The sequence below is a fragment of the Hakea prostrata genome, chromosome 8, assembly GCF_041222555.1.
Source record: "Hakea prostrata isolate BN-2017 chromosome 8, UWA_Hpros_2, whole genome shotgun sequence".
NCBI lineage: Eukaryota > Viridiplantae > Streptophyta > Magnoliopsida > Proteales > Proteaceae > Hakea > Hakea prostrata.
In genome coordinates this window covers 16,665,598-16,693,545 of record NC_142607.1, presented here as the reverse complement: position 1 = coordinate 16,693,545, position 27,948 = coordinate 16,665,598, and the positions used below count along the sequence as shown (strand labels likewise).

At 37.7% G+C, this 27,948-nt stretch overlaps 1 protein-coding gene across 1 annotated transcript; it reads right to left on the bottom strand.

Moving 5' to 3' along the window:
• Window positions 1–94: 94 nt before the first annotated feature.
• LOC149007296 (la protein 1-like) lies at window positions 95–27,948 on the bottom strand. Its single transcript, XM_089164982.1, has 10 exons — window positions 27,738–27,948; window positions 27,555–27,633; window positions 27,299–27,448; window positions 26,141–26,283; window positions 14,223–14,371; window positions 12,265–12,354; window positions 11,707–12,148; window positions 1,898–2,045; window positions 1,026–1,104; window positions 95–769 (listed from the first exon to the last, which is right to left on the bottom strand). Exons 1-10 carry the CDS (start codon window positions 27,786–27,788, stop codon window positions 655–657), a joined length of 1,446 nt encoding a protein of 481 aa, XP_089021108.1. The 5' UTR covers window positions 27,789–27,948; the 3' UTR covers window positions 95–654.

Here is a 27,948-nt window from a genome sequence, read left to right as displayed (position 1 = left end):
AAGAAAAAAAAAAAAAAATTAAATTTTTTTAAAATTTTTTCTCTCCCCCTTTTCCCCCCCCCCTTTATTCCAGCAAACGAATGCAGCCTTAGAGAACTCTACTCGTCTAGTTTGAAGACAATTAACCTTTCTTCCAGCAGATGACCTAAAGTACATGATTTAATCGAACTGACAACCAACAAACCCCACAAAGAAAATACAGCCCCTTAAATTGAACTTGTGGGAATTGTTACCTATTGACTAGGTGTCTCAGCAATCAATCTCCAAACTCCTTTTGGAAATAAAGAAAGCCACTGTCCTACAATAGACAGATCAACAACAAAATGCACCTGAAGCAACGAACCACCTCCCAGAAGAACACAAATATAGGCCACAAAGTGAAGTGGAATCATCAAGCTTTTGTAGTTTTAAGGCCAGAAAAAGCGATATGGAGATGCTATAACACATTGGATTAGTTGACAAGTACTAACATAAGTTAAGAAACTACAAAAAGGGGCATTAATATTACAACCTTTCAGAGTTTCCTGATCAACTGGATATTATGATCCTTACGAAGAGCAGAAGGTAACTCAGCCCGGCACAAAGCAATGAAGGGCAGAATATTTTAACTTAAACGAACGCGCCAAAATTTTATGCATCTTCTGTCAAGAACTCTTAAGTACCAACTACTTTCTGAGCTTTATTAGGCCGGCTGAATGTAGAATCATTTTCGGTGGAGCGAGCATGCTTACCCCGAAAATGCCTCCCACCTTTATTGAATCTACCTCCCCTGCAAGAACAGAATTTCAGTTAAAATTCCACAATAGATGGAATACAGGCTTAATCAATTCTTTCCAACCTCTGCACATTTTAAGACAACCTGCAGACCGTAAACATCACATCTCAAGCATATGATCATCCATATTTTGTTATAGCAAAGATTTCATGAGATATGTCAGCCAAAAAAATCTACGATAAATACAGCAACTGAGCCAGTTTCTTTTTATATAGCTAAAATCAGTCGAAGGCAAAAATGTGATCCCCACCTTCCACGATTCCCTCTACCTCCCCGATACTTATCTTGATTACTGCGCAGCAGACTCCAGTATTGCTTTTCAGCCTCACCTGATATTACAACAGAGAGAATACCATCATGAGTATAAGAAAGACTTTAGGTGTCAAATCTCAAATTCAGTTTATGTTCACATTTGCAAGAGTACATATGAACGAAGGAGTAGTGTTTCAATGGTAGCCCATGGTGTCTCAATGGTACAGTTAACACAAACATTTAGCTTGTTTTTTTTATCAATAGATAAGGCTTATGTTCATTTATCCTTTATACCATCCTGTTAGCAGTACAATGGAGAACACCCAACAGGCTTTTGCCAAAGGAATGTATAACAAAGACAAGAATCTCAGGCTTCTTATTCGTGTGGACAGGACTGCAATCTGCAAACCCACCCTGGCCAGTCCTGCCCTCTGAAAACCTCAAGCAGGTAGAGGATTGAGAGTCACCCAATGTGCAACTTAATCCAAGTAAATTTTGGAAAGAATTCTTTGTTTTTTATAAAACAAAGAAAACATGACCTGAGAATTGATCAAGTAGAGAATTACTAATGCGGATATTCTGTACAGAAACCAGTGCACTGGTCTAACAGGATATGATATAAATACATAATATTTATATTAAAGGTGTATTAATTATAAATGACTCAGTATATTTTCTATACAGAAATCGGGAGGATATTATTTGATAAATAATAGTGCCCAAGTCCACGACTGACCAATCATACACATTATCAAGATATTCAACTAGAATTTCATATACCATTTCATATTAACATACCAGTATTAGAAAATAAAGTACAAAGGAATGATGGAACTTTCAAAAAGACGCCTGAAAGAGATTGACTTATACCAGTTACTGGCTCTAATGTAGCAATAAAGTTCTTTATGACCAGACCACCTTCCTCAAAGAGCACAGCTGCAGCACGAGCTTTTTGAGCTCCTTCTGGCTCTTCAAAACGAATGTACCCAGAATCTTCCCCAATACTGTAATCAACAAACTTCATACGAAGGACGTAAAAACAGAGGCACAGTATTGTCAATATGGAAGGTAGGTAAACAAGATTCGAAATATACAGCTCTCAAAAGCATAATAAAGTAAAAGAGTTACAACACGGAAGGCAAAAAGATTTTCTAGGCATCCTGTCAAACAAAACAAATTTCAGTTTCTGCTTCACATTAATATATAGCAGCCAAAAAATTTAGTTGTTTGCATCATCCTGCAGAAAGAGAAATTAAACACAATATTTCAAGGATCCAGGTTTTTTTCTCATCTACCTATTTCATTGCCCCTTCCATATTTCCCCGGTTTGGAGGCGGTTGGGGGGGGGGGGGGGGGCAGGTTGTGGTTGCGCTCTGTTCAGGTAATATGGCGTTTTATAAGTTTCAGAAAGATACAAGAAGGTATCAATTTGAAGAACCATGAGTGCCTCAATTGGAATTTTAGGATGAATAAAATGTGAGAACATAACAGCTTACTTTTTACAACTAATCAAATTTTTTAAAAGAGAAATATATTCCCTATGACCATGTGACAAGATTGTTGAGAGCATCACTACACTCCCAAACAAAATCAAACCCCCCATACACAAGCCCATGGTACCAATGGAAGTTGATTTAGAGAATCTCTCTTTTTAATGGGTGCAGCCTGTAAATTATGCCATCATTGCAGTGAAAATTATCAATTTCCACCTATATTTGCTTCCACAAAAATTAAAGCAACCTACATTTCTGGCACTCTAGCCTAATTTCATCCTAGGTAAATCCAAATGGTAAACATCCTCGATAAACTATCATTCTAAATTTGACATGTATATGTTTTACCAAGAGTGCATCAAATTGAAATGCCCAAGAAGGCATAAACAATTGAAAATCACTGTGCTCCATTATGCAATTTATCCAGCTCATACTGACAAACATATTTAAAGTGATTTTTCTTTTCTGGGGGGGGGGGAGGGGGGGAGAAGAGGGAAGGTGGGGGAGTGTGCAAATTTATCTCTGGGGAAATTCACTCAAACCAGGAATACTCACACAACCACCAAGTGGAATGAACTAAATACAAGAACCAAAGGGAGCTAAAGGCAATGGCTCCAAAAACATACTTCAGAGAATATGCAAAAAAGATGGGATATCCAATCAACTGCCTCAGCAAGTGACCATTATTAAATATGTATTTTTTCAAGGAGAGAACTCTTCACCAAGAGCCCAAATTAAATAAATTTGAGCACAAGAATTTCCATCCTGCACCATTTCAAATAAAAGGCAGAACAGTACTACTCAAGAGTCAAGGAAAAAATGGCATGTTTGAAGAAAAAACAACATACAGTAGCTAGTTATTTACCTTAACTGCCTACAAAAAGGAAATAAAAGATCTTGCTGGAGGGTATTTGAGAAAGTGGTACTGTTGCGAAGATGCTTGTTAGTACCTTACCATATTTGGATGGTTTGTAATATGAAATGGCATGAGGGCATCATTCACTCGCCTGGTGGGTATGTTAGGTGTTTGATGGGGGTATGTAACTCCTTAAGGTGTGACTAGGTGTTGTGCTGCTGTGGGGCTGGTTGGTGTGTTTGACTGGGTGGTTTTGGTGCTTGGTGTTTGTGTTTGTCTTTTAGTAGTTCAACTAGAAATCCGCTTCATTTTGTCCTCATGTTAACATGAGGAGACTAGACTCTACAATTTGCTTGGTATGATAAACAATCCCCTCATAAATTATTTGGCAAATGTGCAATTTTTCAATTCCGTGATGGGATTCTGGAGGGCTTGGACTCTCATGAGTTTAGAAAATGATTCTTTTGTCATTTCTCTGAACTACGTAATATCACTCTTAAGTTTATGTATTTTATGCAATGGGCAAAACTTCTTAAGAAATGCTACTGTGAATTGACTCCAAGTGGTGATAAAATTGGTTGGTGGTCTATAAAGCCACTTCTTTGCTCCATTGCTTAAGTGGAGAAGGGAATGCATCTAAGTTTAACAACATCATCATTGAGTTGTTGTATCTTGATGAGTACGCATACCTCTTCAAATTTTCTTAAGAACAATTAAGCATCTTGACAACCCATGAAAGTGGGGTAACATAGTAATGACTTGAGACTTAAGTTTATAGTTATTCTCCTGAGCTATTGGTAAGCTTATACATGAGAGTTGTACTACACTAGCAGGATGAAACCTATCCTTTAAAGTCTTAGATGAAGATGCATCACCCATGGTCAAGGTAGATGCTTGCACAAGTCAATTGGTAGAACCACGAGACCGGACACGCATATGCTAACCACCTAATGCAGTTTAGGGCTCTTACAATGATTTTCAATGGAAAAAGAAAAAGAATGAGTTTTCTCCTTTTTTTTTAAAGATAAAGTAAATTAAAAAAAAAAAGGAGGAACAACAAGGGGTAGTATGTATTTTGTTGGATCCACTAGGATCTATATTAATATTCCTATAATAATTAAAACATGAGTTATGAATATAATCACGGGAGCGTAAATGAATACCTCTAGTATTCTTGTTGTAGATCCGCTTTTAATCTCTTGAATCTTCCAAAGCCTTTCACTATTTGGAATCCTTCGTTTGAGAGTTTGTGAAAACAATCTCAAATCCAAATATTATCCGTGACGGATACGGGGACCCAAGAATCTATTTATAATATAAAACCCTAATTTTTAACCACTCCCACGGTAAGGTCGGATACCCCTGATTGGGCCCGATAGGGATCGTTTAGTTGCCCATAACCCACAATCTCCCACTTGGGCTATACTAACACAGGTACCTTTACTTAAAGTATTTGGCCATAACTCCCATAATCCTTCATCACTCATAAAACTTGATTCAACCAACAAACAATTAATGTGAACGGCGAGATGCTCCTCATATCGGAACACAACTATCTCGCCATTATCGTCATTAACAACTTGCGATATGAATCTTTGGGGTGCATACGAGGTAGTGCACTTTATGTGATCACAGCATTCCCTCTTGTGGGTCCTTTCTTGATTAATGATCAGCCTACTTTGAATTACCTTATAGGTAGAATACTCAGATACTATAATTTGGCAAACCGCCATTGATCGATTTAATGTTAATATCTGACTTTAGCAAAACAGCCATTGGCAACCTGGCAAACCGTCTATTGGTATAACTCTGTGGCAATTGCTCGATTTAGGCTAAATACCGCCATAAATCTGAACCTTGGCTAAATACCACCATTGTCATTAGAATCTTGGCTAATACCGTCATTGTCATTAGAACATCAAATGTAGCAAATATAAATATACATTATTTACCTTAATCATTAACACAAGATGAAAACAAAAGAATCATCTTATTAATGAATAAATTTTATAATGAAGTTAAAGAATGTTGAATAAAAACAAACAACAACTCCCACTAAATGAAAGTATCAAGATTTAAGACACCCATACTGAAAACATGATTCTTATAAACTCCCACTTAAAGTGCCTTAAAAAACGGAAGACATTTTGATGGTACTGTAAATGACATTTGTAAATTATCAAAACATCAATCTAAAGCATGCATTTAATAATGATGACAAACCAAAGAAGGAAAATTACCATCATGTTAGTAAGAGTTGCTGACTGTTACTACAATTCAACCTTTGGGTTGAGAATGCACTAGTCCCCTTACAATTTGCAATTACTACGGGATATATGACTTTGAAAGTGCCAACACCTTTGGGTTAATGGTACTTCTAAGTCATCATATTCCTTTAAAAACATTTGCATAATCATACTTTGATGATGACACATTTGAGTGAACACTATCAATTTTCTGCAATAATTATATATACATTGGATAACAAAATACCATAATAAAATTATATTTTACCACTTTGGTGGGTTCCATATAATTCTATCATAATATTATGTAATTCTATTTGCAGATAATTTATAATGGGATTCTTTCAATGAGAAAACAACTAAGCATATCCAATGTAAATTGATTCCATATTCTATAAATTTTTCTATAGCAAAAACATTTTACAGAAATATTTCTTTGGTCCAAAACATTTTCTTTTCTTTTCTTTTTAAGTGGGGACTGTTGCTTATCTCTTCATCGAGACAGAGGTTAAATTATTTTTTATTGTTGGGTTATGGGCTTAACTAACATTGATCCCTTTATCTGGGCCCATATTCATTCAGGGGTATTACTGACCTTTACTATTGTGGGAGTGATTAAAGGTTAGGATTTTATATTATAAATAGATTCTTGGGACCCCGTAGCCATCACGGGTAATATTTGGGTTTGAAATTGTTTCCACAAACTCTCAAATGAAGGATTCCAAATAGTGAAAGGCTTCGGAAGATTCAAGAGATTAAAGGCGGATCTACAACAAGAATACTAGAGGTATTTATTTATTTACGCTTCCGTGATTATATTCATAACTCATGCTTTAATTATTATAGGAATACTATTATAGATCCTGGAGGATCCAACAAAATTTTCCCTCAAAGATTGAAACAGTGATTTCAAAATCATAAGGATGTCATATAGCTTGGTGCTGCATAGATTGATAGCAAGGGAATCGGTATAGTCTTCATAACTACCTACAATCGAATCCTAAGGATTATGCCGTACAATGGGGACTATTGTACGTTCTTGTTTCTACTCTAACTAAATAGTAATTCTTGATTTTTCTTTTTAATCAAATTTTTTTTTAAAGAACACGTGATTTATCTAAGGCATCTTCCGAACCATTCCTTTCTTCAATTAAAAAAATATGGGGAGAAGAAGGTCCGAAGAATTTAGATCCCCAAGGGAATCAATGTACCTAAGATTGAAACCCTTAGACAAAAGAGGAGGTTCAGCTAAAGCTTATGCTCCTGGAGTGGAGGGGATGAAGACGTGTGCCAGTGCAATAGGTGATTTGAAGTTGCCCACATTTGATTCCCTTTTAAGTTTGATTATTATGGCCGTGTCTTACAGACAAAAAGTAATACCTCAGCAGGAGTATGATGGCAGAGAAATCAGTTCAGATTTGCACTGATTGGCAGAGCAAATTTTCCACCAACTTTTATGGAGGAGTTGCATTATCTTACGAAGAAATCCTAGAAGATTACTCAAGGGGTAAGCTTGTACTCACTAGGGAGAGGTTTCATTATATTTCAATTTAAGTGTGAATGAGATATAATGGAGATCTGGCGTTGTAGATTAAAGGTGTCAATTGTGCACCGAAACCGTGTAAACCATAACAAACTGTGGCATTTAAATCATACTGATCAAAATTTGGTACGGTATGTATCGAAACCGAATTTAGAACTTCGTTACCGATACGGTATCGAATTCATGGAGCCATACCTCGATGTCCCAAACCGATCAATTAGGAAGTACCATTTTTAAGGCTAAGTTTTAGGACCTGACTTTGGTTTTTAGGATATTAAAATGGATATTTTGCTATGGAGTAGAATCAAACCTAAGACCAGTTTGTTGAAAGGCGCTAGCTTTACCATCCAACCAACCTTGCATTTGTAGCAATTAAATTGCACTAATAGTAAATATAGGTTTTAAGTATAATTTTAATAATTAAACAAACATATGGAGACCCCACTTTTCCCTCTTTCTTTTATCAATCATGTTTCATACTTTCATCTTCAAATAATAGTTGGTAGTGAAGTTGACTGGATTATATTTTATTTGATGATGGCAAAAGCCTTTTTATTAATCCAAGATTTATTTATGGAATGTACGAATTATTGTTGCTTTGATCAAGTTGGGTCCATTTTCTTTGTTGATAAAATAAATAAACATAGAATGAACTCCCTAAACAGAGTGGTTTGCTCTGAGTTTACCTTGATCACTGAGTGATTTTTCCACGGTATGATTGCTTATCATTATCGTACGCTATCGTTCATAATGTAATGGAATGGGTTATTTTGTACCGAAAGTATGTCGTACTATACACAGTGTTTAAACCGTTTTTGCACACTGATTTTGTACTGAAACCTCACTGTACTGTTTTCACAAATACCAAAACCATATAAATTAGGTAGGGTACGGTTTAGGTTTTCAAATTCGGTACGTACCAAAGCCATACTGAATTACTGAAACCGTACCGATTGACAACCTTATCTAGATGGTGGAGAAGGTGCATTCCCAATTTATCAGATTTCACAGGAGGTAGCAGCATTTCAACATCAAGAACCCTTATCTAGCCCCTAAATTGGTTTGGGTTTGATTTCTGGAGTTACCTCTTGAATATTTGCATGAAAAAGTCTTACTTTCCATTGCAAAGACTCTCAAAAGGCTGGTATCACTAGACAAACACACTAATAGAAGAGCAATAGGTCATTATGCTCATGTTTTAGTGGGGTTTGAAAATGGTGATGAGCGTGTGAAGTAGATTCAAATTGAAAGCTTAGAAACAGGTTCCACTAATGTCTATAGCTTTATGCAGAATATAATCTCCAGTCACGCCATTCGAAATGTACTCTTATGTCATGGTGAGGGGCATCTGGTACAACAGTGCAAGGGGAAGGCAAAGATTGTTCAGTCAAGCATGGTGGGAACGAACACTCCCAGTGGTGAGAGAACTTGGTTTTAAGATCTCAATTTGAATCTCCTTTACATGCTCATCACCATCCTCCAACTCCACAAAACCACGAGCATAATGACCAATTGCACCACTACGAGTGTGTTGATCCAATGATATTGGCCTTCCAACAGTCTTCGCAATGGAAATTAAGACCATTTCATGCCAATATTTAGGAGGCAACCTGAAAATCAAACCCAAACCAGTTTAGGGGCCAGATAAGGATTATCAATGTTAAAATCAGAACGCCATCTCTGAAATCTAATAAATTTGGAACCCACCTTCCACCATCCACGACGCCAGATCTCCGTCATATCTCCTTCACACTTATATTGAACCATAATTAAACCTCTCATTAGCGAGTGCAAGATCTCCCCTCGAGTAATCTTCCAAGATTTCTTTGCAAGATCACACAATTACTCCATAGAAATCATTCGAAATTTTGCTCTGCCAATCAACGCAAATCTGAACTGATTTCTCTACCATTAATACTCCTGTTGAGGTATTAGTATTACTATTTGTTTGTAAGACCCAGCCTGAATCAGACTTGGAAGGGAATCAATTATGGGTGACTTCGCATTACCTACTGCACTAGCATAGGTGTTCTTACCCTCCACTCCACAAGCTCTAGCTTAAGCATCACCATCAGCCGAACCTCCTCCTCCCTCTAGGGGTTTAAGTCTTAGGAACATTGATTCCCTTGGGGATCCAAATTCTCCAGACCTTCTCTCTCCTCTTTTTTCTAATTGAAGAAAGGAATGATTCTAAAGATGCCTTAGGTAAAGCAAAGTGTTATTTTGAAAGAAAAAGGATGATAAAAAAAATTCAAAGATATTACTATCTAACTAGAGTAGAAACAAGAACATATAGTAGTCCCCACTCTACTATAGAATCCGTAGTACTAGATTGTAGGTGGTTCCGAAGGCTATACGGATTCCCTTGCTATCAACCTAAATAGCACCAAGCTATATGGCAACCTTGCGGCGTTGGAACCACTAATGGGAAAATTCATCACTTATTACTTCCCCAATTTGTTTTAATTTTTTTTTCTTCCTTTCTTTAGGAAAGCACAAGTCTTATACATAAGCTTACGTACAACCTAGAGGAACAACAATAAACTTAACTCTCAATTCATTATTATGTTACCACACTTTCATGTGTTTTCCTCAGAAGGGGCATATTTGTTCTTAAGAAAATTTGAAAAGGTATGCATACTCATCAAGATACAACAACTCAATGATGATGCTATTAAACTTAAATGCATTCCCTTCTCACTTAAGAATGGAGCAAAGAAGTGGTTTTATGGACTACAAACCAATCGTATAACCACTTGGAGTAAGTTCACAGTAGCATTCTTATAAGGTTTTTTGAAATGTATAAAACAAATAAACTTAGGAGTGATATAATACGGTTTAGACAAAAGCCAAAAAAATCATTTTCTAAACTCGTGGAGAGGTTCCAAGGCCTTATCCAAGAATGTGCCCATCACAGAATTGAAAAATTGCATATTTTCTAAATAATTTATGAGGGGATTGATTATCATGCTAAACAAATGTTAGAGTCTATGTTTCCTTCAGGTTTTATTGCTTATGAGGATGAAAATGAAGCTTCAGATTTCTTAGTTGAACTAGCTGAAAAGACAAGGGAGTGGGAGTCCACTCAAGAGTACAAAAGAACAAGGAGGTCATTTTCAGCTAGTTCAACTAAAGAAGCTCATCTCAATTCTCAATAGCTTCATTAAGAGAATGGATGCCATTTTTGAAAGCACCAAACCAAACCCAGACCACTAAGTCAATCACCGAGTTTCTATGAGCAATTGGTGCCACTCACCTTGTCACATCATAAAGGAATGCCCCAACACTTCTGGGAGCAATACCACCATGAAAAAATACACTTTATTAGAATAATTTGTATAGCAATACTTACAATCTAGGTGGAGAAATCATCCTAATTTTTCCTGGAACCAAGGAGGACCCTCCCAACTTCCAATATCATAGGCAACCTAGCACCCACAGGCCCAACTTTGCACCACAACATTTTTCACCTACTTTTCTTAGGGCTAATTTAGGTCCTCAAGCCAATTTACTAGGCACCTCTCCAAACACCTTACCACAACCCCAGGTTTTACAAACACTGGAGAAGCAACTAGAATTAGTGAGCTAGAAAAGACTATGAACCTTCTCATGACAAATCATAATAATGTTAAAGACAACTCACCTAGCTTGTCACAATTTTGCATGAAAAGGAAAAAGAAAAATTGCCTAGTCAACCAAAGCCTAGTCCTAGACATCAAATGTTGGCTCAACAAGGACTTCCTACCCCTCAGCTCAATGTTGTATGGAGTCAACAACCACATGGGCCTTTTAATGAGTACAGAGAAGTGTATGCTTTATGTAGTAGTCGGGAATATTTGCAGGATAGTACACCTAAATCTCCAGCATTAGAATTCCCCCTACTCTTCCAGAATTACCTCATGAACCCCCATCCACCTGAATTGGAGCATTTGATAACACCTATTGAGGATCCAACAAACCACAGTCCTTCAACTTCAGCCCAATCAGTCGCTATTGCAGCAACATTCCGTCATATGCGCTCCTTGAAGGGAGAGTATACATGCTTCCCATGTTGCAAACACTTGAAGCATTACCCACACCGGCGAGCAAATAATGCCTTCATGCCGTTTCATAAACTCCGCTAGTGTTTTGCTGCAGGTCCAAAGCCCGGGTAAAGGAGGAGGGGGGTAGGTGCATCAGGTCGGCAGCCAACACTGGAAAAATCCAGCCAAACCCTTTTCATAGCTGACCCCATTTAGTTGGGACAAGACTTATTGTTGTTGTTGTTGCCGTTTCATAATATGAACCATCCAAATGTAGTAATGTACTAACAAGCATCCATTCAACTAAACAGTGCCTAGATCACATCTAATTGATTGTGGGTAGAAGGGTCAAGCAGAAATAAAATATTACTAGGTTAGTGGGTAGAAGTGGTAAAAAGAAACAGAAAATTAGATTGGGCATCATCAACATGAAAATTTTCTTTTACAGTGTCAACCAAATTTTTTTTTTTTTTGGGGGGGGGGGGGGGGAGAGGAAAGAAAAAGAAAAAGAATTAGTACCTTAACAGTGCCAAATCTTTGAAATACATCCTTTAGATCTTCACGCAATACGACATCCATATTATCCTTGTACAATGCAGCTTTACTGTTATCTTCAACTGTTGCCTTATCTTGGGTCTCTTGACAAGAATCTTCAGGAGATCCTTCCTCACACTCATGGACGGCTTCTTTGGTCTCCTTCACTTCACACTCTCCCTCAGTTTCCTCATCAACCTTATGTCTTCCCTTCTCTTCATTATTATTGATAGATTCTTTCTCCATATCCTTACTATTTTCTGAGGCCACATTTTTACCCTCTTCAGCAGCATTTATTACTGAATCTGATTCGTTTTTGCAAGCATCTCCGTCGTTATCTGTTGTCTCCTGAACACCATTTTTTCCTATGGAGTCTCCAGTTGATTTGCTCTTCAATTTGAATGCTACAATTAAACCTTTCGGATAGCTGCAATCGTGATGGACAACACAACCAAGATAATCAAAATTAAAATGGCAAAAAAAAGCAAAATGACTATACATTTACCCACATCAGATAATGCCCCAGGTAGTAGCAACACTCACCCTGACTTATTTCTACTGTTTGGACCAGTGGAGGAACGAGAACTCTCAAATTCCTCCAGCATTTTTGCTCTTTCAGCATCAAACTCCTTCCTAAAACCCCGAAGCCAAAGATAAATTAGTCAGAGGGGATTCACTAATAATAAAGGACGACAAAATGGTCTACTCATAAAGAATTAGCAGAAGAATCGAAAACTCTAAAAAAAATCTTAAAAATTGCTATCAATTTTCTAATCAAATCACCTGACAACTACCCCCCCAAAAATAAATGCCATCAGTACAGAAAGTTGGCTTAACTTGGTAATCTGCCAAATAGGTTTCTACAAGCCTAAGGCCCCATTTGTTCAGCATTGAAGATGGTGAGATTTTAGGGGGGATGGGACCCACCTGTTGATGGGGGTGAGAGAAGGGAATGTAAAGTTGGAAAAAGCTAACTCTTCTACTACTTTTCTCACTTAATAGAATTGTTTGGTTAGTTATGGCCTACAGGAGAGCGAGGATCTTCGAGAGTGGAGGTGGAGGAAGAGGACTACAAGAAAGGAGAGAGAGTGCAGAGGATCCACTGCTCAAGTCTCTATCTTGGTACTGAATGTAACCTCAAAGTCTGGATGGAGCCAAAAGCCAGATAATCAACAGAAAGAGAAGATCCCTGGAACCGTGTGACTTGGAGAACCTGATCTATTTCAGATTGAAGATTCAGAGTCTGAGAGGGATAGAATGACCTGATGGAATCCGAGGTTCCACAATTATAGACGGTTGAATGGATGCACATCCAGATTGCCCAATTTGAGAAATTCTCCGTTACGTTGTAGAATACTCCACAACAAAATAACACACAATCCACATCATTGTCATGACCAGCTGAAAGAGTGCGGATGTCACTACTTGTTTTGAACAGCATCTCTGATTAGCTAGAATAGTTCACTCAATTGAGTCATATTAATCTCATCTCATCATCTGAAGTCAATCCACTCCAACACTAAACCAATACTCTCTATTTCCAGCCCACTCTCACAACTTGAGATCCAACCATTACAATCATCTCAAATTTGCAACAGAGCATCACTTCCATCAGTTCTCCATTTGATCCAAGTTTGGAGCCAATCAGTTGGCTGGTTTGGTTGGGAGCACATACTTTCTGTTTTCCGAAACTCATTTAAATTTGGAGATCATATCATAACTCCCAATCTAGCCATTGGACTCAAATAAATTTGGAAATCATCCTCACAAATCCCAATCTAGGAGTTGGAATAAACAGAAGTTGCAGCCCATCCACCACCTTACAAACTTCAATCAAACCAAGGCTGATCATACTTTTGGTTGCTGGTTTGGCTTAAAACCTAAATCTTTACCTGATTTTCTGTCCTAGTTTCTGATTCTCTGGTTTTGTGGTAAATTGAGGGCGCTAGTCCTAGCTTTATATTACCCACTAATTGCTACAAACTTCGATCAGTTTACTGTTATCCCATCCTGTACACACCCTTCAAATCTTGACCCAAACGGACAACCCAAAACCCTAATTGAGATACTCCATCTCAAAAACTAACCATCTCAACCCATCAAGGATCTTGGCGTCCCATTCAATCAATCCAAATTCAACCTACATATTGTTAGACAGCACTAGATCCATGCCATGTTCCCATGTTCCCATGTTCCCACAGTATTACACATCAAACCCATAACAGTAACCCAGATAAAGTTCTTATGTATAGATAGTATCACCAGAGGCAGAGATAACCCACCACTCATTAGATCTGAATAGACTAATTTCTTCATAATACATGTGGACACCAAGGATTAATATGAGGACTGCATATTCCTTCAAAAAGAATGATACCTCAGAAAAAGGCCAAATTTTTTTAGCATTCATAGAGTTGAAAGGAAGGTCTAATATTTTGATTATCTAAAGCTAAGATGTACGAGTAACTATTTCTAGGATCATAAATCAGTAGCAAGCTTACTTGGGTCTTAATTCCAATTGAGCCCCTGCATAAACCAATTTTCTTTTGAGAACAGCCTCAGCATCTTCCCCTGTGGAGAACTCAATCAATGCCGTACCACAAAATAACCTCTTGTCTGCAACATGACGAGGCAGTCTAACACTATTCACCTGCACTATGATATTATAAAAGATCAGAATCGAAACAGAAATATAGCAAAAATGATATAATCAGTAGCAGTTAGACACATAACTGAAACAATTTGTTATGGACTACCAGCGAATGACTACAAGAACTAAGTGGGTTGACATGTGTTGTAAGGAAGATTTAGTTGTTAATAGATTTACTTTCCATATTTGGAATTTCCTTAATGAGGGTAGATTTACTAGGATCTTTTATGTTGTCTTGCAATATTCCCACATTGGGAATGTTTGAATTGTTCTATATTTGGAAAATCATTAGTATAAATAAAGCTTCTACTGTGAAATCCAGCCCAAACCTAGCTAGGACACCCTATCTATTTTGGGTGAAGAAAGGTTAGTTTAATGTTACACCTTGAAGTTGGACCTTGATTTCAGTGTTCTATCTCCTTCTTCTACTTACTGTTCTATCTTGATGTTTTGATTGTGGAGAAGGTGTTACACTACTGTAACTACCTATTCTCTAATCTCCTTATGACTCAGAGTGAACCCCCAATCACTCTATGCATTCCTTGAAACCACATGGTGAATCTCTTCAATTCTTCACTGATTTTGACTGAATTTTGGACAGCATGACCATTCTACTGTAGCTTCTTTTCTAATTAATGTTTATCATGTTTAATCTTAGCCTTTACTGCTGTTCTAATGTATTTCATCTATTCGAATCAATCCCTTTTCTTTCTAGCCATTTAGCCTTCTATGTTGACCATTGATATAAGCATTCTAGTAAGTTTCTATTTTTTATTCCTCTCATTCTAGGATTAGTATTCTTTTGATTTTCTATTTAGTTATTCTTGCCTCTGATATGTTCTTGATATTCCATTAGAGTGAAGCCTTGTTCTCTCTAATTCTTCCCTTGAATCCATGGTGAGTTTGCTATGAGAACCATGTTGTTTCCAATTTAGAAACTCATGTTCCCAATTTATAAGTACTGATTTTTGGACCATGGGTGATGTCCAATTCATGCTAGATAGTCTTAGTATGTTTGTGTGAAGTTCCCTTTCGAATTTCGGATCAATCGGACTTCAAACGAAGAAGTTATGACGAAAACAGTGCACTTTTGTACCTTGTTGTCTCCATTGGTCGACTGATTGGTCGATTGGGGCTAGTAGACCAATCAATCGACCAATGAGATCTGTTTTGCGGATTTAGGTCTTTTCATGCTCTATTTAAGTCTAATCTCGGGATTACTTCGTCTCCTCTGCCTCCTAAGCCTCTGGAATGAGTCAGAACTCCATTCCAATCAATTTCCTTGCATCCTTGGTTGATTTCTCGCAAGAACTCAAGTAATCTTCTTCCTCTTGCATCAAAGGTATGTCTACACTCTCTTCTTCTCCATCTCTGATTTTCTTTCCTTTTTGGGCTGAGACAGTAGAGAAGATGCTGCATTCTCTGTTGCAAGCATCCCTCTACTCATCTCTCATAATTTCCTAAGGATTAATGGCTAATGCAATGATCATGATTATGATCATTGCAAGCTTTTGAAGGAATCATGAGCTAAATCATGATCTTGTCTTCGTTCATCTTTTGATTCAAATTCTGATCTTCTTAGATCTGTTTTATTGATCATATTAGTAGTCAATCGCTGCGTTTTCTTTACAAGAGTTGTAACCTATCAATCTCTAGTTCTTTCTTCTTGATCATACCATGCTTTCTTCGAAAACCATGACTGATACATTTATGGTAAGTTTTGTTTCCTTATTTGGGTCTTTAGATTTTTGATTAATGATAGTGTTAGGTTTATTCCTTAGCACTAGAATACAATCATGATGATTCCTTGCTTGTTTGGTGGCGATTCGAATCACAAAATTTGGATTTCGGACCAGAAATCCCTGTTTTTGTCTGTCACTGACCCTCTTGGTCGACTGATTGGTCGACTGGGCCAGTAGACCAATCAATCGACCAATGAGGACAGTAACCTCATATTTGGTCTGTTTTGGATGATTTGATCTCTTACCTTCTAGGTTTCTTTCCTAATATGATATATATACTTGTTTAGGACCTTCTTGCCAAGTTTGGGAAGATTCTCTTTGATCCTTGGAAATTCTCTTCAAGTTATATAAGGTAAGGATGGTTACTTATATAATAGCATAGATTGTGTGATTTTAGTTTCTATATTAGAATCTTTCGGATTTGTTACCATAAATAGATTCTTTTTATGGATATACTACTGTTGCACTTACTTTAATTACAGTAGCTTTATTTACTTGTATTCTTTAGTTTATGAATGTCTTTATTTGTCACCTGTATATGAGATGGATCTTATTATGGTATATTTTCTATATACTGTAAATGTGTATGATATGATTGATTTGTGATTGTGATTGATTAAGTATGGTTCGGGAAGGAGAGGTGTCCTTTTGACACTTCTGTCCTTGGACATCGGAGGGAATAGTATGGGATGTTCTCCGAAGATGCCCATTGACACCTTCCTGAATTGTTGGTTGTCATACTTAGGGTTGTCTAACAGTGTTTGGCTAGGAATACCCCGTTATATTAGACCCGATTCGAAGGGTATTGAGACCAACACCTGGCACATGGGGATTCATGGTAACCAACCCGTGAGAGGACATAAATCACATTGTGGGGGCCATTTATTGTAGGGTTGCATATGGATAGACTTGGGCTCACGGGCCTCAAGACTAACCAACCCGTGAGGGGACATAGCTTCCCTTTACCATATGTGGATAACCAATAGGATTGATGAGTCCTAATCGACTTGACTCTAGTTAAGGATACCAAGATCCCGTACTTCTATCACTTGATGTACTGTGGAGACTTGCCTAGTACTTAGACCAATGGTGATGTGAGAGGCGGTACTTAACCCCACCATGAATGTCCCGGGATGCCGGACCCACTACCAAACGCTTGTGTGATGAGACCTTCCTAAAGAAGTATGGTACTATGACTTAAGCATGTCCGCCATAGAGACCAGCTACCTGAGTTAGATTCATACTTCATTGTTTGTCTCATACCTATTGCATTCATGTTTTGCTTTGAAATCCTCTATTTATGTTATTATGGATTTAATCGCCTTCTGGTTTCTTTCAAACTCACTCCTTTTGTACCATATCTTTTGTTAGACTTCTCTACAGGTTTGGAATACTATGACGTCTTGAGGAAGTGCAGGTGAAAGATGAAGAGAGCCACTGAGATGTGGTTAGATTTCTCTTGTTTCTTCTAGACTTATCTTTTACTTTACTTGTATTAGCTTGAGCTTTACTTAGTTTCTTTACCTTCCGCATATGTTCGTGGAGTATATTTCCATTATACTCTCTTTGCCTTTTTATTTGGTATCTGTTTTCCCCTCATATTCTTAGTGATCCTTCAGATCTTTTCTTGATTTTATTATTAACTTATGAGAATACAATGATTTGTTCTTGCTTTTGATTATGTTATTGTGCTAATGGATATGGTCTTCCTAAACTTGATCTTTTGGTGTGGATCACTTCCCGGGTAATCCGTGGGGTCCTTGGGGATGTACATCTCTGTGTCCTTCACACACAAGTCGATTTGTAACACATATATTGAGCCCACTCGTCTAATCCTAGCACCACCACCACTACCGAGGCCTCCTTCCACCACCATCATCTTCCCTTCTCCGCCCGGAAAATTTCGATCATATGGTATTTCCCAACTGATACTTTTTATCCACTCTTGAGTCAATTTCAGCCTCATGCACTCATTTATTTGGATTTTTGCATACTACCTATTTCAGCATAATAAACACTATGAACTACTAGTTTACTAAAAAACTACGATAATAAACACTATGAACTACTAGTTTACTAAAAACTCTAAAATGTAACATCCAAGTATCCAACATTCCAAGTATATAGTACATGATCGAGAAGCGGGATGTTATTAGTTACGTTAGTGTGTTCAGTCTATTCTACACACAAACTATCTTAAAAATATCCACACATGCTCCAAATTGCATACTGCTTCCACTAATACTCCGCTATTAAAAAATTTAAACGAAATTAATTAGTTTTTTTAATATTTAAATACAGTAAAATTACATAATTACGGAAAATTAATTCAACACCATCACTATGGGTGTCTCAACTCTCACATACATTCATTTGAGCTTATACATGTATTATACATATACATTTTTAGCAATATACATAATTTAGTAAATAATTTTTAATAACAGGAAAATAAAAATAGTAGGAGAATCAAAAAATAATTTTGACACTACAAATTCATGATTACCACTCTAAAGTAAACATACATAATTTGGAGCAATCTAACATGATTTAAAGCACAAATGAAACAAAATAAAATGAGGAAGTTGGTTACTCACCTTCAGATTTGGAAAATGCCAATGAGAGCAATCGTGTTTGAGGAAATGAATACAGAATTAGGTGTGAGGGGATAAGCGAGAATCGCAATTTTCCAAAGGTCTGCCTTCCTCGTGGTCAATCTCTAGTCGTGCTCTTTGGACACTTTATAGTTTCCTCTTTCGCCTGATATGGTATCCGTATTTTGACTCTATCTTTTCGATACTTTCTTTCCTACTACTACATTTCGTTTCTTCTGCCTTCGTCGTTTTCCCTTCTTGATTTTTGTTCCTCTCTTGCCATCCCCCGAGAACTTCCATCCATCCCACCACCATCTAGTCTTCCGCCACCTTTTCTCTGCTCCTCCCATCGCCTGTTTTCTTCCATTAACTACCTTCTTCACCACCTTGACCACCCTGGTGTCCACCATCCTACACTCTTCTACCATCCCCCCTGCAGCCCTAGTCCCTCGTTCCTCTCCATCTTCCAGGTCCTGGTTTCTCCTCTCCCCATGCTCCATCTTCCAGTCTTGTTCCTCCATCTTGCCCGCTCCATCTTCGGTCCTTTCCTCCATCTTGCCGCTCCATCTTCCAGGTCCTGGTTTACTCCTCTCCCCACCCCCACCCCCCTTCTCCTTTTCTCTTTCCTTTCTCTCTCCTCTCCTTTCCTTTTCTTTCCTGCTTCTTCCCACTTTGGTTTCTCCCCTTTTTTTTGGTTTTTTCCTTTTCTTCCTTTCTTTTTTTTTATTTTTTATCTCTTCTTTGTATTTGCATATTCCTTCTTTTTCTCTCTTTTTAACTTTTCTCTGCCTCCATTTTTCTTGCTTTTTTTCCTGCTCCTTTTTTTTTGTGTCTTTTTCTCCTCCTCTTTTTTTCTGTGCCTATCTTTTTTGGTTCTTCATCGTTGTCTCCCCTCTTGCCCGGTGACAAAGACTCACCATTTGGCCTTTGGTGGGTTCCTTTCTTTCTCTCCTTGGTGCCCCTTTGTTCTTGCTCCTCCCCTTTTGCCCTGCTCTGTTCTCCTCCTCTTCCTTCTGGTCCTCCCTGTTTTATTAAAAAAAAGGAAGAAGAAGAAACATCAAACCAGAGAGAACTCAGCTTCGGACTTCAATTGCATAAGAAGAGTTTCTTCGAAGAGGAAGACCAAGAAAGCTGCTGCAACTGCCAGCGACCAGGAAAGGATAAGTCACAGCCTAACAGGGGGGGGGGGGGGGAGAAAAAACAAGTTGTCACAGTACAAAGAGGCAGTGACTCACCTTCGACTGGAGAGAGTGAGAGACAATAGCTGGAGTTTGCCCCTGCAGATGAGCACTAAGGAGGTACTATTCTTCAGTTCAGAACTAACTTAGGTATGTAGGGATGGAACTTAGGATGTTTTAGAATATTCCTGAAATTCCTTACAATTCTGCAACTTCAATTGAAGAAGATAAGTGCATAAATTTCAAAACTCAGAAAATAGGACTGGTTTGGGGAACAAAGGTTAGGACTTAGTTCTATACGTTTGGGAGACTCTAGGAAGGGTATAACGAAGGGTTTTAGGGCAGAAATGTGGGAGTTCTAGTTGGGGAGGGATCTGAAAAAGTGGGAAGAATAAAGGAGATGGGAAAGGCCTGTGGATGCTAGGGTAGGGGCTGGGGTTTGAAATGAAACAGGGGGAAGGGTCAGGGGATGCTTGCGGTAGGGTTGGAAGGTATTTGAGGCCACTTACTTGGAAAACTTGAATAAGCTGATGTTGCTGATGGAGGAAAAAAAGAAGAAATAGAATAGCAGAAACAATGGCTCTACTCCAGCTGCAGGTCACACCCTCCCACAGATCCCATGACCATACCAAGTCTTTCTTCAATTCATAATTTCATTCAATCAATCAATCAATCTATCTGAAAAATCACGGTAAGACTGGGCTATGTATAGCCACTTAACCCAAATAGACTCAAACAATGAAACTTGATTTTCCAAGTAACCAAGACTTGCCTATTTAGAACTCAACGAATCCAATTACTTACCAAAACTGGACTCTTCAAAATTAAAACTCTATCACACCAACAAACAAATACCATAATTATTCAACTACTAAGACTCCAAATTAGGAAATAAAAACAGAATTAAAATTCAGAGAAAAGTGGACTCAGTCAACTAATTAAGCTTGATCTAGGGGTAGGAAAATGACCATTCTACCCCTGAGTAGAATCTTGTCCCTCTTAGTTTGGCCAACTTCTGAATGGGCTTGGGCCCCGTTCTTGGCTCTTTTGGGATGGCTGGGGCCAGATGCATCACCCTACCATCGATTTGGTATATTTTTATAAAACGGTAAAAAAAAAAAAAAAAAAACCAATAAAGAGGTCGTAGCTTTATTGGGTTTAAAAAAAGCTGCCCCGGACGCTAAAGCGTTGCTCAAGTGAAGCTTGACAACTATGCCTAAGATGGCCGATACAAGTTCCTCCACCTCTTCTGGAACATCTGGAGGTGAGGAACCTCATGTTTCCTTTGTTTATCGGGATCGTGATTTTGCTCACTTCCAGATGATCACTGTTAAGCTTAATGGGACCAATTACCTTCATTGCTCTCATTCTATTTCCCTTGTGGACATTGGCATCTTCATGGAACATCTATCAAACCCTCCCCTCCTCATGCTGCTCAAGACAAGTAGAAGATTGATGAATGCTTGGTTATGGGATTTCTCCTTAATCCATTAAATTAAGTATTCCGGAGAGCTACCTTCTCCTCCCTGATGCCACTAGGCTGCTACAATATGGAAGGTTGCCGAAGAGATTTATTCTAAGGTTGGGAATGATGCATAGTGCTTTGAGATTCGAAGGAAGTAGCTTATGTTGTATCAATATTATAACACCTTCAAGGCTAATATCAGACCCTTGAATTCTATAGGCGATTAACTCAATCTTGGCCCACTGATGCTGATGCTGCTGCTTATCAAAAGTGGGAGGATAAAATTAGCGTATATGCTTTTCTGCTAGACCTTAATTTTGAGTATGATCAAATCCGGTCACAAATTCTTTCATAAGAGCCCTTCCCTTCTTTGAGCAAGCCTATGATATGGTAGGCATATAGGACAATCATCTGACAGGTTTGCATTGGTGGCTGGTCTTGTAGCAATAAGTCTAATTTTGGTGATTCTTGCAGCCTAATAAAGGGCAACTATTGTGCTAAGTTGTGGTAAGGAGCATCGCACGAAGGACAAATGTTGGAAGCTGTATGAAGGTCCAACAAATTCCTATGGAAGAAGTAGGAATGGAAATAGGGGGAGCAGTCCAACATCTGCACATCAAGCAACTTCTAAAACTCAGAGTACTCCAACACCCCTTTCCTCTAATGAGCTCCAACACCTACGCCAATTGATGTCCAAACTTGATGTCTTCTTTTGAGCCGACTTCCAACATAAGGTAGCCTCTGCCATAGTTCCCTCGATAGATACACAATCTTCCACAAATATTTTCGATTGTCACATTGTCAACTCGACTTATCACTCCTGAATAATCAATTCTGGGGCAACCGACCAAATGACTAGTTCATGATCCTTGCTTCATACTTATTATTCTGTTCCTTTGACTCAAGTTGTTCAAACAACTGATTGGTTTCTTTCTCCTATCTCTCGAAAGGGATCAATTATCTATTCGCCTTCTCTTACCTTGCCTTTTGCATGTTCCTAAGTTTTTTGCTTACCTCTCATCCATTAGTAGGCTTGCTCGTGACATGAAATGCAAAATAATATTCATTTCCTTCTCACTATGCGTTCCAGGACCTGGAAATGGGACATACGGTCGGTAATGGAAGACAGACATGGGGTCTACTTGTTAGATGGGTTTCCATTAGCTCTTTCTACAGCCTTTAGTCCCACCTCTCTTGCACTTTTACCTTATTATAGCAACACCTTTGTCTGGGCCACATTACTTTAACTATTTTGTCTAAATTGTTTCCTGATTTGGTTAAGCGATGTAATCTGAATGATTTTTATTATGATGCTAGCATTTTAACTAAACAGGCTAGGCATGTCAACACTATTTCAGATCATTGTAGTATTGTTTCTTTTTCTATTATTCACTCTTATGTGTGAGGTCCTTCTCAAACTAAATCTCTTTCTGGTCATAGATGGTTTGTCACATCATTGATTGTTGCATTAAGAACACGTGGGTCTACTTACTTCACCAAAAAAGTGATGTTTTCCCATATTTCAAAAATTTCCATAAGATGGTTAGGACATAATTTGGGGCCATAGTCAAAATCCTTCGCACAAATAAAAGGACAAAGCACTTGGGTGCATTCCCCATCTTACCTAGCTGACCATGGCAATTATACAGCAAACCAGTTGCATTGACACTCGACCTCAAAATGAGGTTGCCGAACGTAAGAATAGACATCTCGTTGAGGTAGCCCGTTACCTGCTATTTACTATGCATATGCCTCCTCGGTTATGAGGTGATGTAGTCCTTACTGTAGCTTATTTGACTAACCAAATGCCTTCCCAAGTTTTGGACCAACACTGCCCCGTTGAAGTTCTTTTAGGCGTCAGCCTTTATTGTACCACCTAAGGTTTTTTATTGTGTTGCCTTCACCCAAAACCACTATGTTCATGGTAAGGTGGATTCATGTGAGTTATGTTGCATCTTCTTAGGTTAGCCTCTTACTTAAAAGGCATATAAGTGTTATCATCCTGGTTTTGTCGTTTTTTTGTTTCCATGGATGTTGTGTTCCAGGAACAAGTTCCTCTCTTTGCCCCTATTCTTTAGGGGAAGAGTCTTAGTGAAGAGGTTCCAGTTTTGATTCCTCTTCCTTCAAATATTTCTCCTAAGACTCCTGCAGATGCTACTCCTTTAGAAGATAGTGATAAAAAAGGAACAACTGGTGCATAATATGCAGGGGGCAAAGACCTAAGGACTTATCAAAGGAAGCAATGATAACCCCCTTCTGTGGCGAGCCAGTTGGAAGCTTCGGCTCCTAATCCTAAAGTACCAGTTTCTCCAGGTGAGCCCATCTCTAACCCTTCTTTTGATCTTACTTTGGACTTACCAATTGCTTGGAGAAAAGTAGCTATAGGCTTATACCAAACATCCTATTTTCAATTATGTTTCATATCAATCCTTATCCCTAGAGTTTCAAAGTATGTTTCCTTTTTGTCCTCTACCTTTGTTCCTAACACTTGGCAAGAAGCATTGTCTCACACAGAATGGAAGGAAGCAATGGATAAAGAAATGTCAGTTATAGAGAAAAACAAAACAGGGAAACTGGCCCTGGATATTGGACTATTAGGTGCAAATGGGCGTCTGTTTATTAAGCATACAGTTGATGGGACCCTAGAGAGGCACAAGGCAAGATTGGGGGCCAAGGGCTTCACTCAAACTTATGGGATTACTACAAGAAACATTTTCCCCCGTTGCCAAGATGAACACAGTTTAGGTTGTCCTTTCATGTGCAGTGAATAAAACGTGGAGCCTACAACAATTAGATGTGAAGAATGCTTTACTATATGGAGAACTTCAAGAGGAGGCATATGTAGATCTACCACTTGGGTATTCTACTACTGAGACTTGCAAGAAAGTGTGCAAGTTGAAGAGGGCATTGGGCAGAAGCAATCTCTAGAGCATGTGTGGGAGGTTCCATAGAGCCATGATCTCTACTTGCTACAAGCAGAGTGATGCAAACCATACATTGTTCATTAAGAGAGATGGTTCCATACTACTTCTAGTATATCAGTATATGTGGATGATATTGTGACTAAGGATGAAATTTCCATGTTGCGAGATATCTTGCTTTTTCAGGTTAGTGAGACAAAAGAGAGATCCAGAGGAGAGAGTTGAGAAATCTCGTGGCGAGATCTCACCATTAGTGGTCCAACCACTTGCTTTAGGGGGGTTTTAAAACCCCTATCTTATGCGAAAGAGACAGATCTCGCCTCCCTTTTGCCTCTCTCTCACTACAACTTGCCGAAAAATTTATTTTTGGGAATTCAGCTGCATTTCAAATTCCAAACACCTTCAACACATCTACAACATCAATCATCATCACTCAAACTTATTTCAACTAGATCTTCAATAAAGGTAAGATTTTTTCCCAAATCTGGATTTTCAAATAGAATGTTCTACAATGGGTGTGAGTCTAGTGTAAATATATGTTGATCTATTAGCTTCAATCTACACTTTCATGGAAACAATTGTTTTTTTCTGCTATTAATTTCTTTTTTGAATTTTCGTATTTCAAAAATAAAATTAAAAAAATTTAAATTAACAAAAATAAAAAAAACTTATGATATAAATGTGACTTATAACTTATGTTGGACTACATTGAGAGCGCTACAAACCCATGTAGTCATATTTTGATTATCATGCTTGCTGTATTTTTTTCTTTTAATTAATTAATAAAATTATTAAGAAAAATAATATTTTATTAAAAAATTATCTTTTTTTTTAACTGATGCTTATATTATGTAGTTTATTTAAAAAATACAAACATGTTTGTTTGAGCATTGTATATATGTTATTTTAGAACAAAGTGTGTTTTGTTGTTTTTACATGTTTTTAATTATTCTAATAATTATTTGGGAACATTCATGTATGTATTTGAGTGTTGTAGGCTTGTACCTTAAATGGCAACTAGTGGGAGTGGCATTGGCAGTGGGACTCAAGACATTGCTTGGCAACATGGGGAGCCATTAATACCAACAAGAAAAAATCTGAATGCAAGTATTCCCTCAAGACTTTGAATTCTGGTGGTTCAACCAAATAAAGCAACACTTGGTTGGTGGCTACAAAGATGTTACGTGGACAAACTGATAAATTTGATATCAATTCACTAAAGCGTCTGAGTTTCTCAGATTTGTTGGAACTTCATATTTGAATCATTGTATCGCATCTATCGAGTGATGCCTGCTTGGTTCACGTTTCTGTCGAACATTGTGTGTGAACCAGCCCTCTGGATTATTTGTGTTACTAGACAATAATAGTACAGGTAAGTAATAACCTGCTAAGATATACACACACACACACACACACATAGAGAGAGAGAGAGAGCATGGTGGCGGTGTGAGGGAATCATTTTTTTTTGGGGGGGGGTTGTTTCCAACGACCGGGTGGTGGTGCGTGATTCCCGGCAGGGTCCCTTCACCCTTCATGCATCCATATGGTTTTTTAAGAAGAAGGCATGGGGGTACTTACTAAATTACATTTATTAAATGCTTTGAGGATATTTTGGTCCTTCAACATTTGAAATTTGAATATAGCAATGGCCTCAAACAGTGTTGAGACCATGGGACCCAAACATAATTTTTTGCACAAAGGTGGATGCAATAAGATTTTAGGCCTCACTAAAGGGACCCACACATAATTTTTTTTTTTTTCCCAAATAAAGCTATCACATATTTTTCAAAAGAAAATTAGAAATATACACAATGAGATCATATAACGCAATGCAAAAGATTTCCTGTTTCTGAAAGTAGTGGGCAATACCTTCCCACATTGACCAAAGAAGGATTCCACATCTTCAAGCTTCACATCATATGCAAGAGGTTCTGCAGCAATCGTTCTAATATCTACTTGCTCTATAACCTCTTCTGGCTTCAGAAGTTCAGTCATCCTCCCGACTGTCTTCCCTATAATGCAAAACAAGAAAAATATATTTATATTATTCAGTTAAAAGAATGAGGAATGAGAAATTCAAATATTTACAGAAATAAACAAGTCCTAATCATTTGCACTGTAGCTCTGCTCAGAAATCATAATCAAGCGTCTATAACAATCTCGCTGTTGTTGTTAAAACCACACGAAAACAAAGCAAATCACATATACAACTTATGTAAGTTATTTAATTACTGATAATGGATCCACCGTTGCAATGCCAAACCAAAAAGAATGGCAAATATTTTCCTGTACCCTCATTGAATCACCAAGACAAAAGCCTTGGTCCATCGAGATCGATACCACAAGAAAATCTTATTTAGAGAAGCATAATTTTTATTTTTTTTTTTTTTATTATTATTATTTTTTTTTTTTTTTACCATCCACGAAAGAACAACTTTTCTACATTAAAATTTTCACCTTTTTTTAAAACTTCTTCAAAAGGGTTCTATAGGAACAAAGCTAACAACTACTAAGGGCGTGTTTGATAACGTTCTTAAAAAACGTTTTTTGGTGTTCTTCTATTCTTCTGTTCTTTGGGAACGGAAGAATAGGTTAGAGGCGTTTGATCAAACGGTTCGTTCTTTTGTTATTTAAGAACGAATCCGAAAAGTGTTCTAAAGAACGCTTTTTGCAGAACATAAAAAATATGTTTTTACCAAAGAACAGCAACAAAAGTGATAAAATTGGTTCAAAATGAAGCTTTAAAACAAGTTTATCAAACACCAACTTTATTTTTCAACCCAAAAATGAAAAATAAAACACCAACTTATTCTATTATTAGTGTTCTGGAAATATTTTCAGAACGGATTTATCAAACGCCATTTTCAAACAAAGAACGGTCTTTTAGCACATAAACATTAAAAAAGAGTTTTGCATAATAACTGGTTTCTAAGAACAGAAACGTTACCAACCGCATACTAATCCTTTCCTCAGCTTCCATAACCCTATCAGTAATCATGAGACAAACACAACAAATAAAGAGCTCACCATCTTCAGAAACTTTAAGAAAAGCAGATTTCCTCAGAACATCCGCGACAGCCTTGACCACATCTTCGGAGACATCTTCCGGCTTCGCATCCCCCAGACTGAGATGTGATTTCATCCGAGAGAACGAGCATATCAATGCCAGACTAACCACTGAAGATAAAGTTAAGGAAAATCGAGACTGAAAGAAGAAAAAGTAAGTAGGATGGGATTAGCAACTAAATAATAAACTAAGAAAATGATTTCAACTAAAGGATACTTCCATCTTCGCTCTCATTGATCGTTTTCTTCAGAAATTTATCTCTGGGCAAATTGCTATCGCTAAAGTAAAATTCCACCTGTGAGAAGAGAATGAAATAACCAAATTTGGAATCAAGTAAATTTGAGGAAGTAGGAAAACGATGTTCATAAGGGTTAAAAAAATCAAATAAAAAAATTAAACCTGGCGAAGAACTTTCTTTGCTGTCTCTTCGTCCAATGAAACGGTAGTCATTGTTGTCGCTGGAGCTCGTAACTGTTGCAGAGCATAGACCTTAGGGTTTTAGCAATTTGCACTCTTTGTCCAAGACGATCACGCGGCCGTGTGTAACAGTCAGTACCCCTTTTCGGCTTGTAGAATGGCTGAAAACCTTACTTTTCGGTGAAGAGATCGT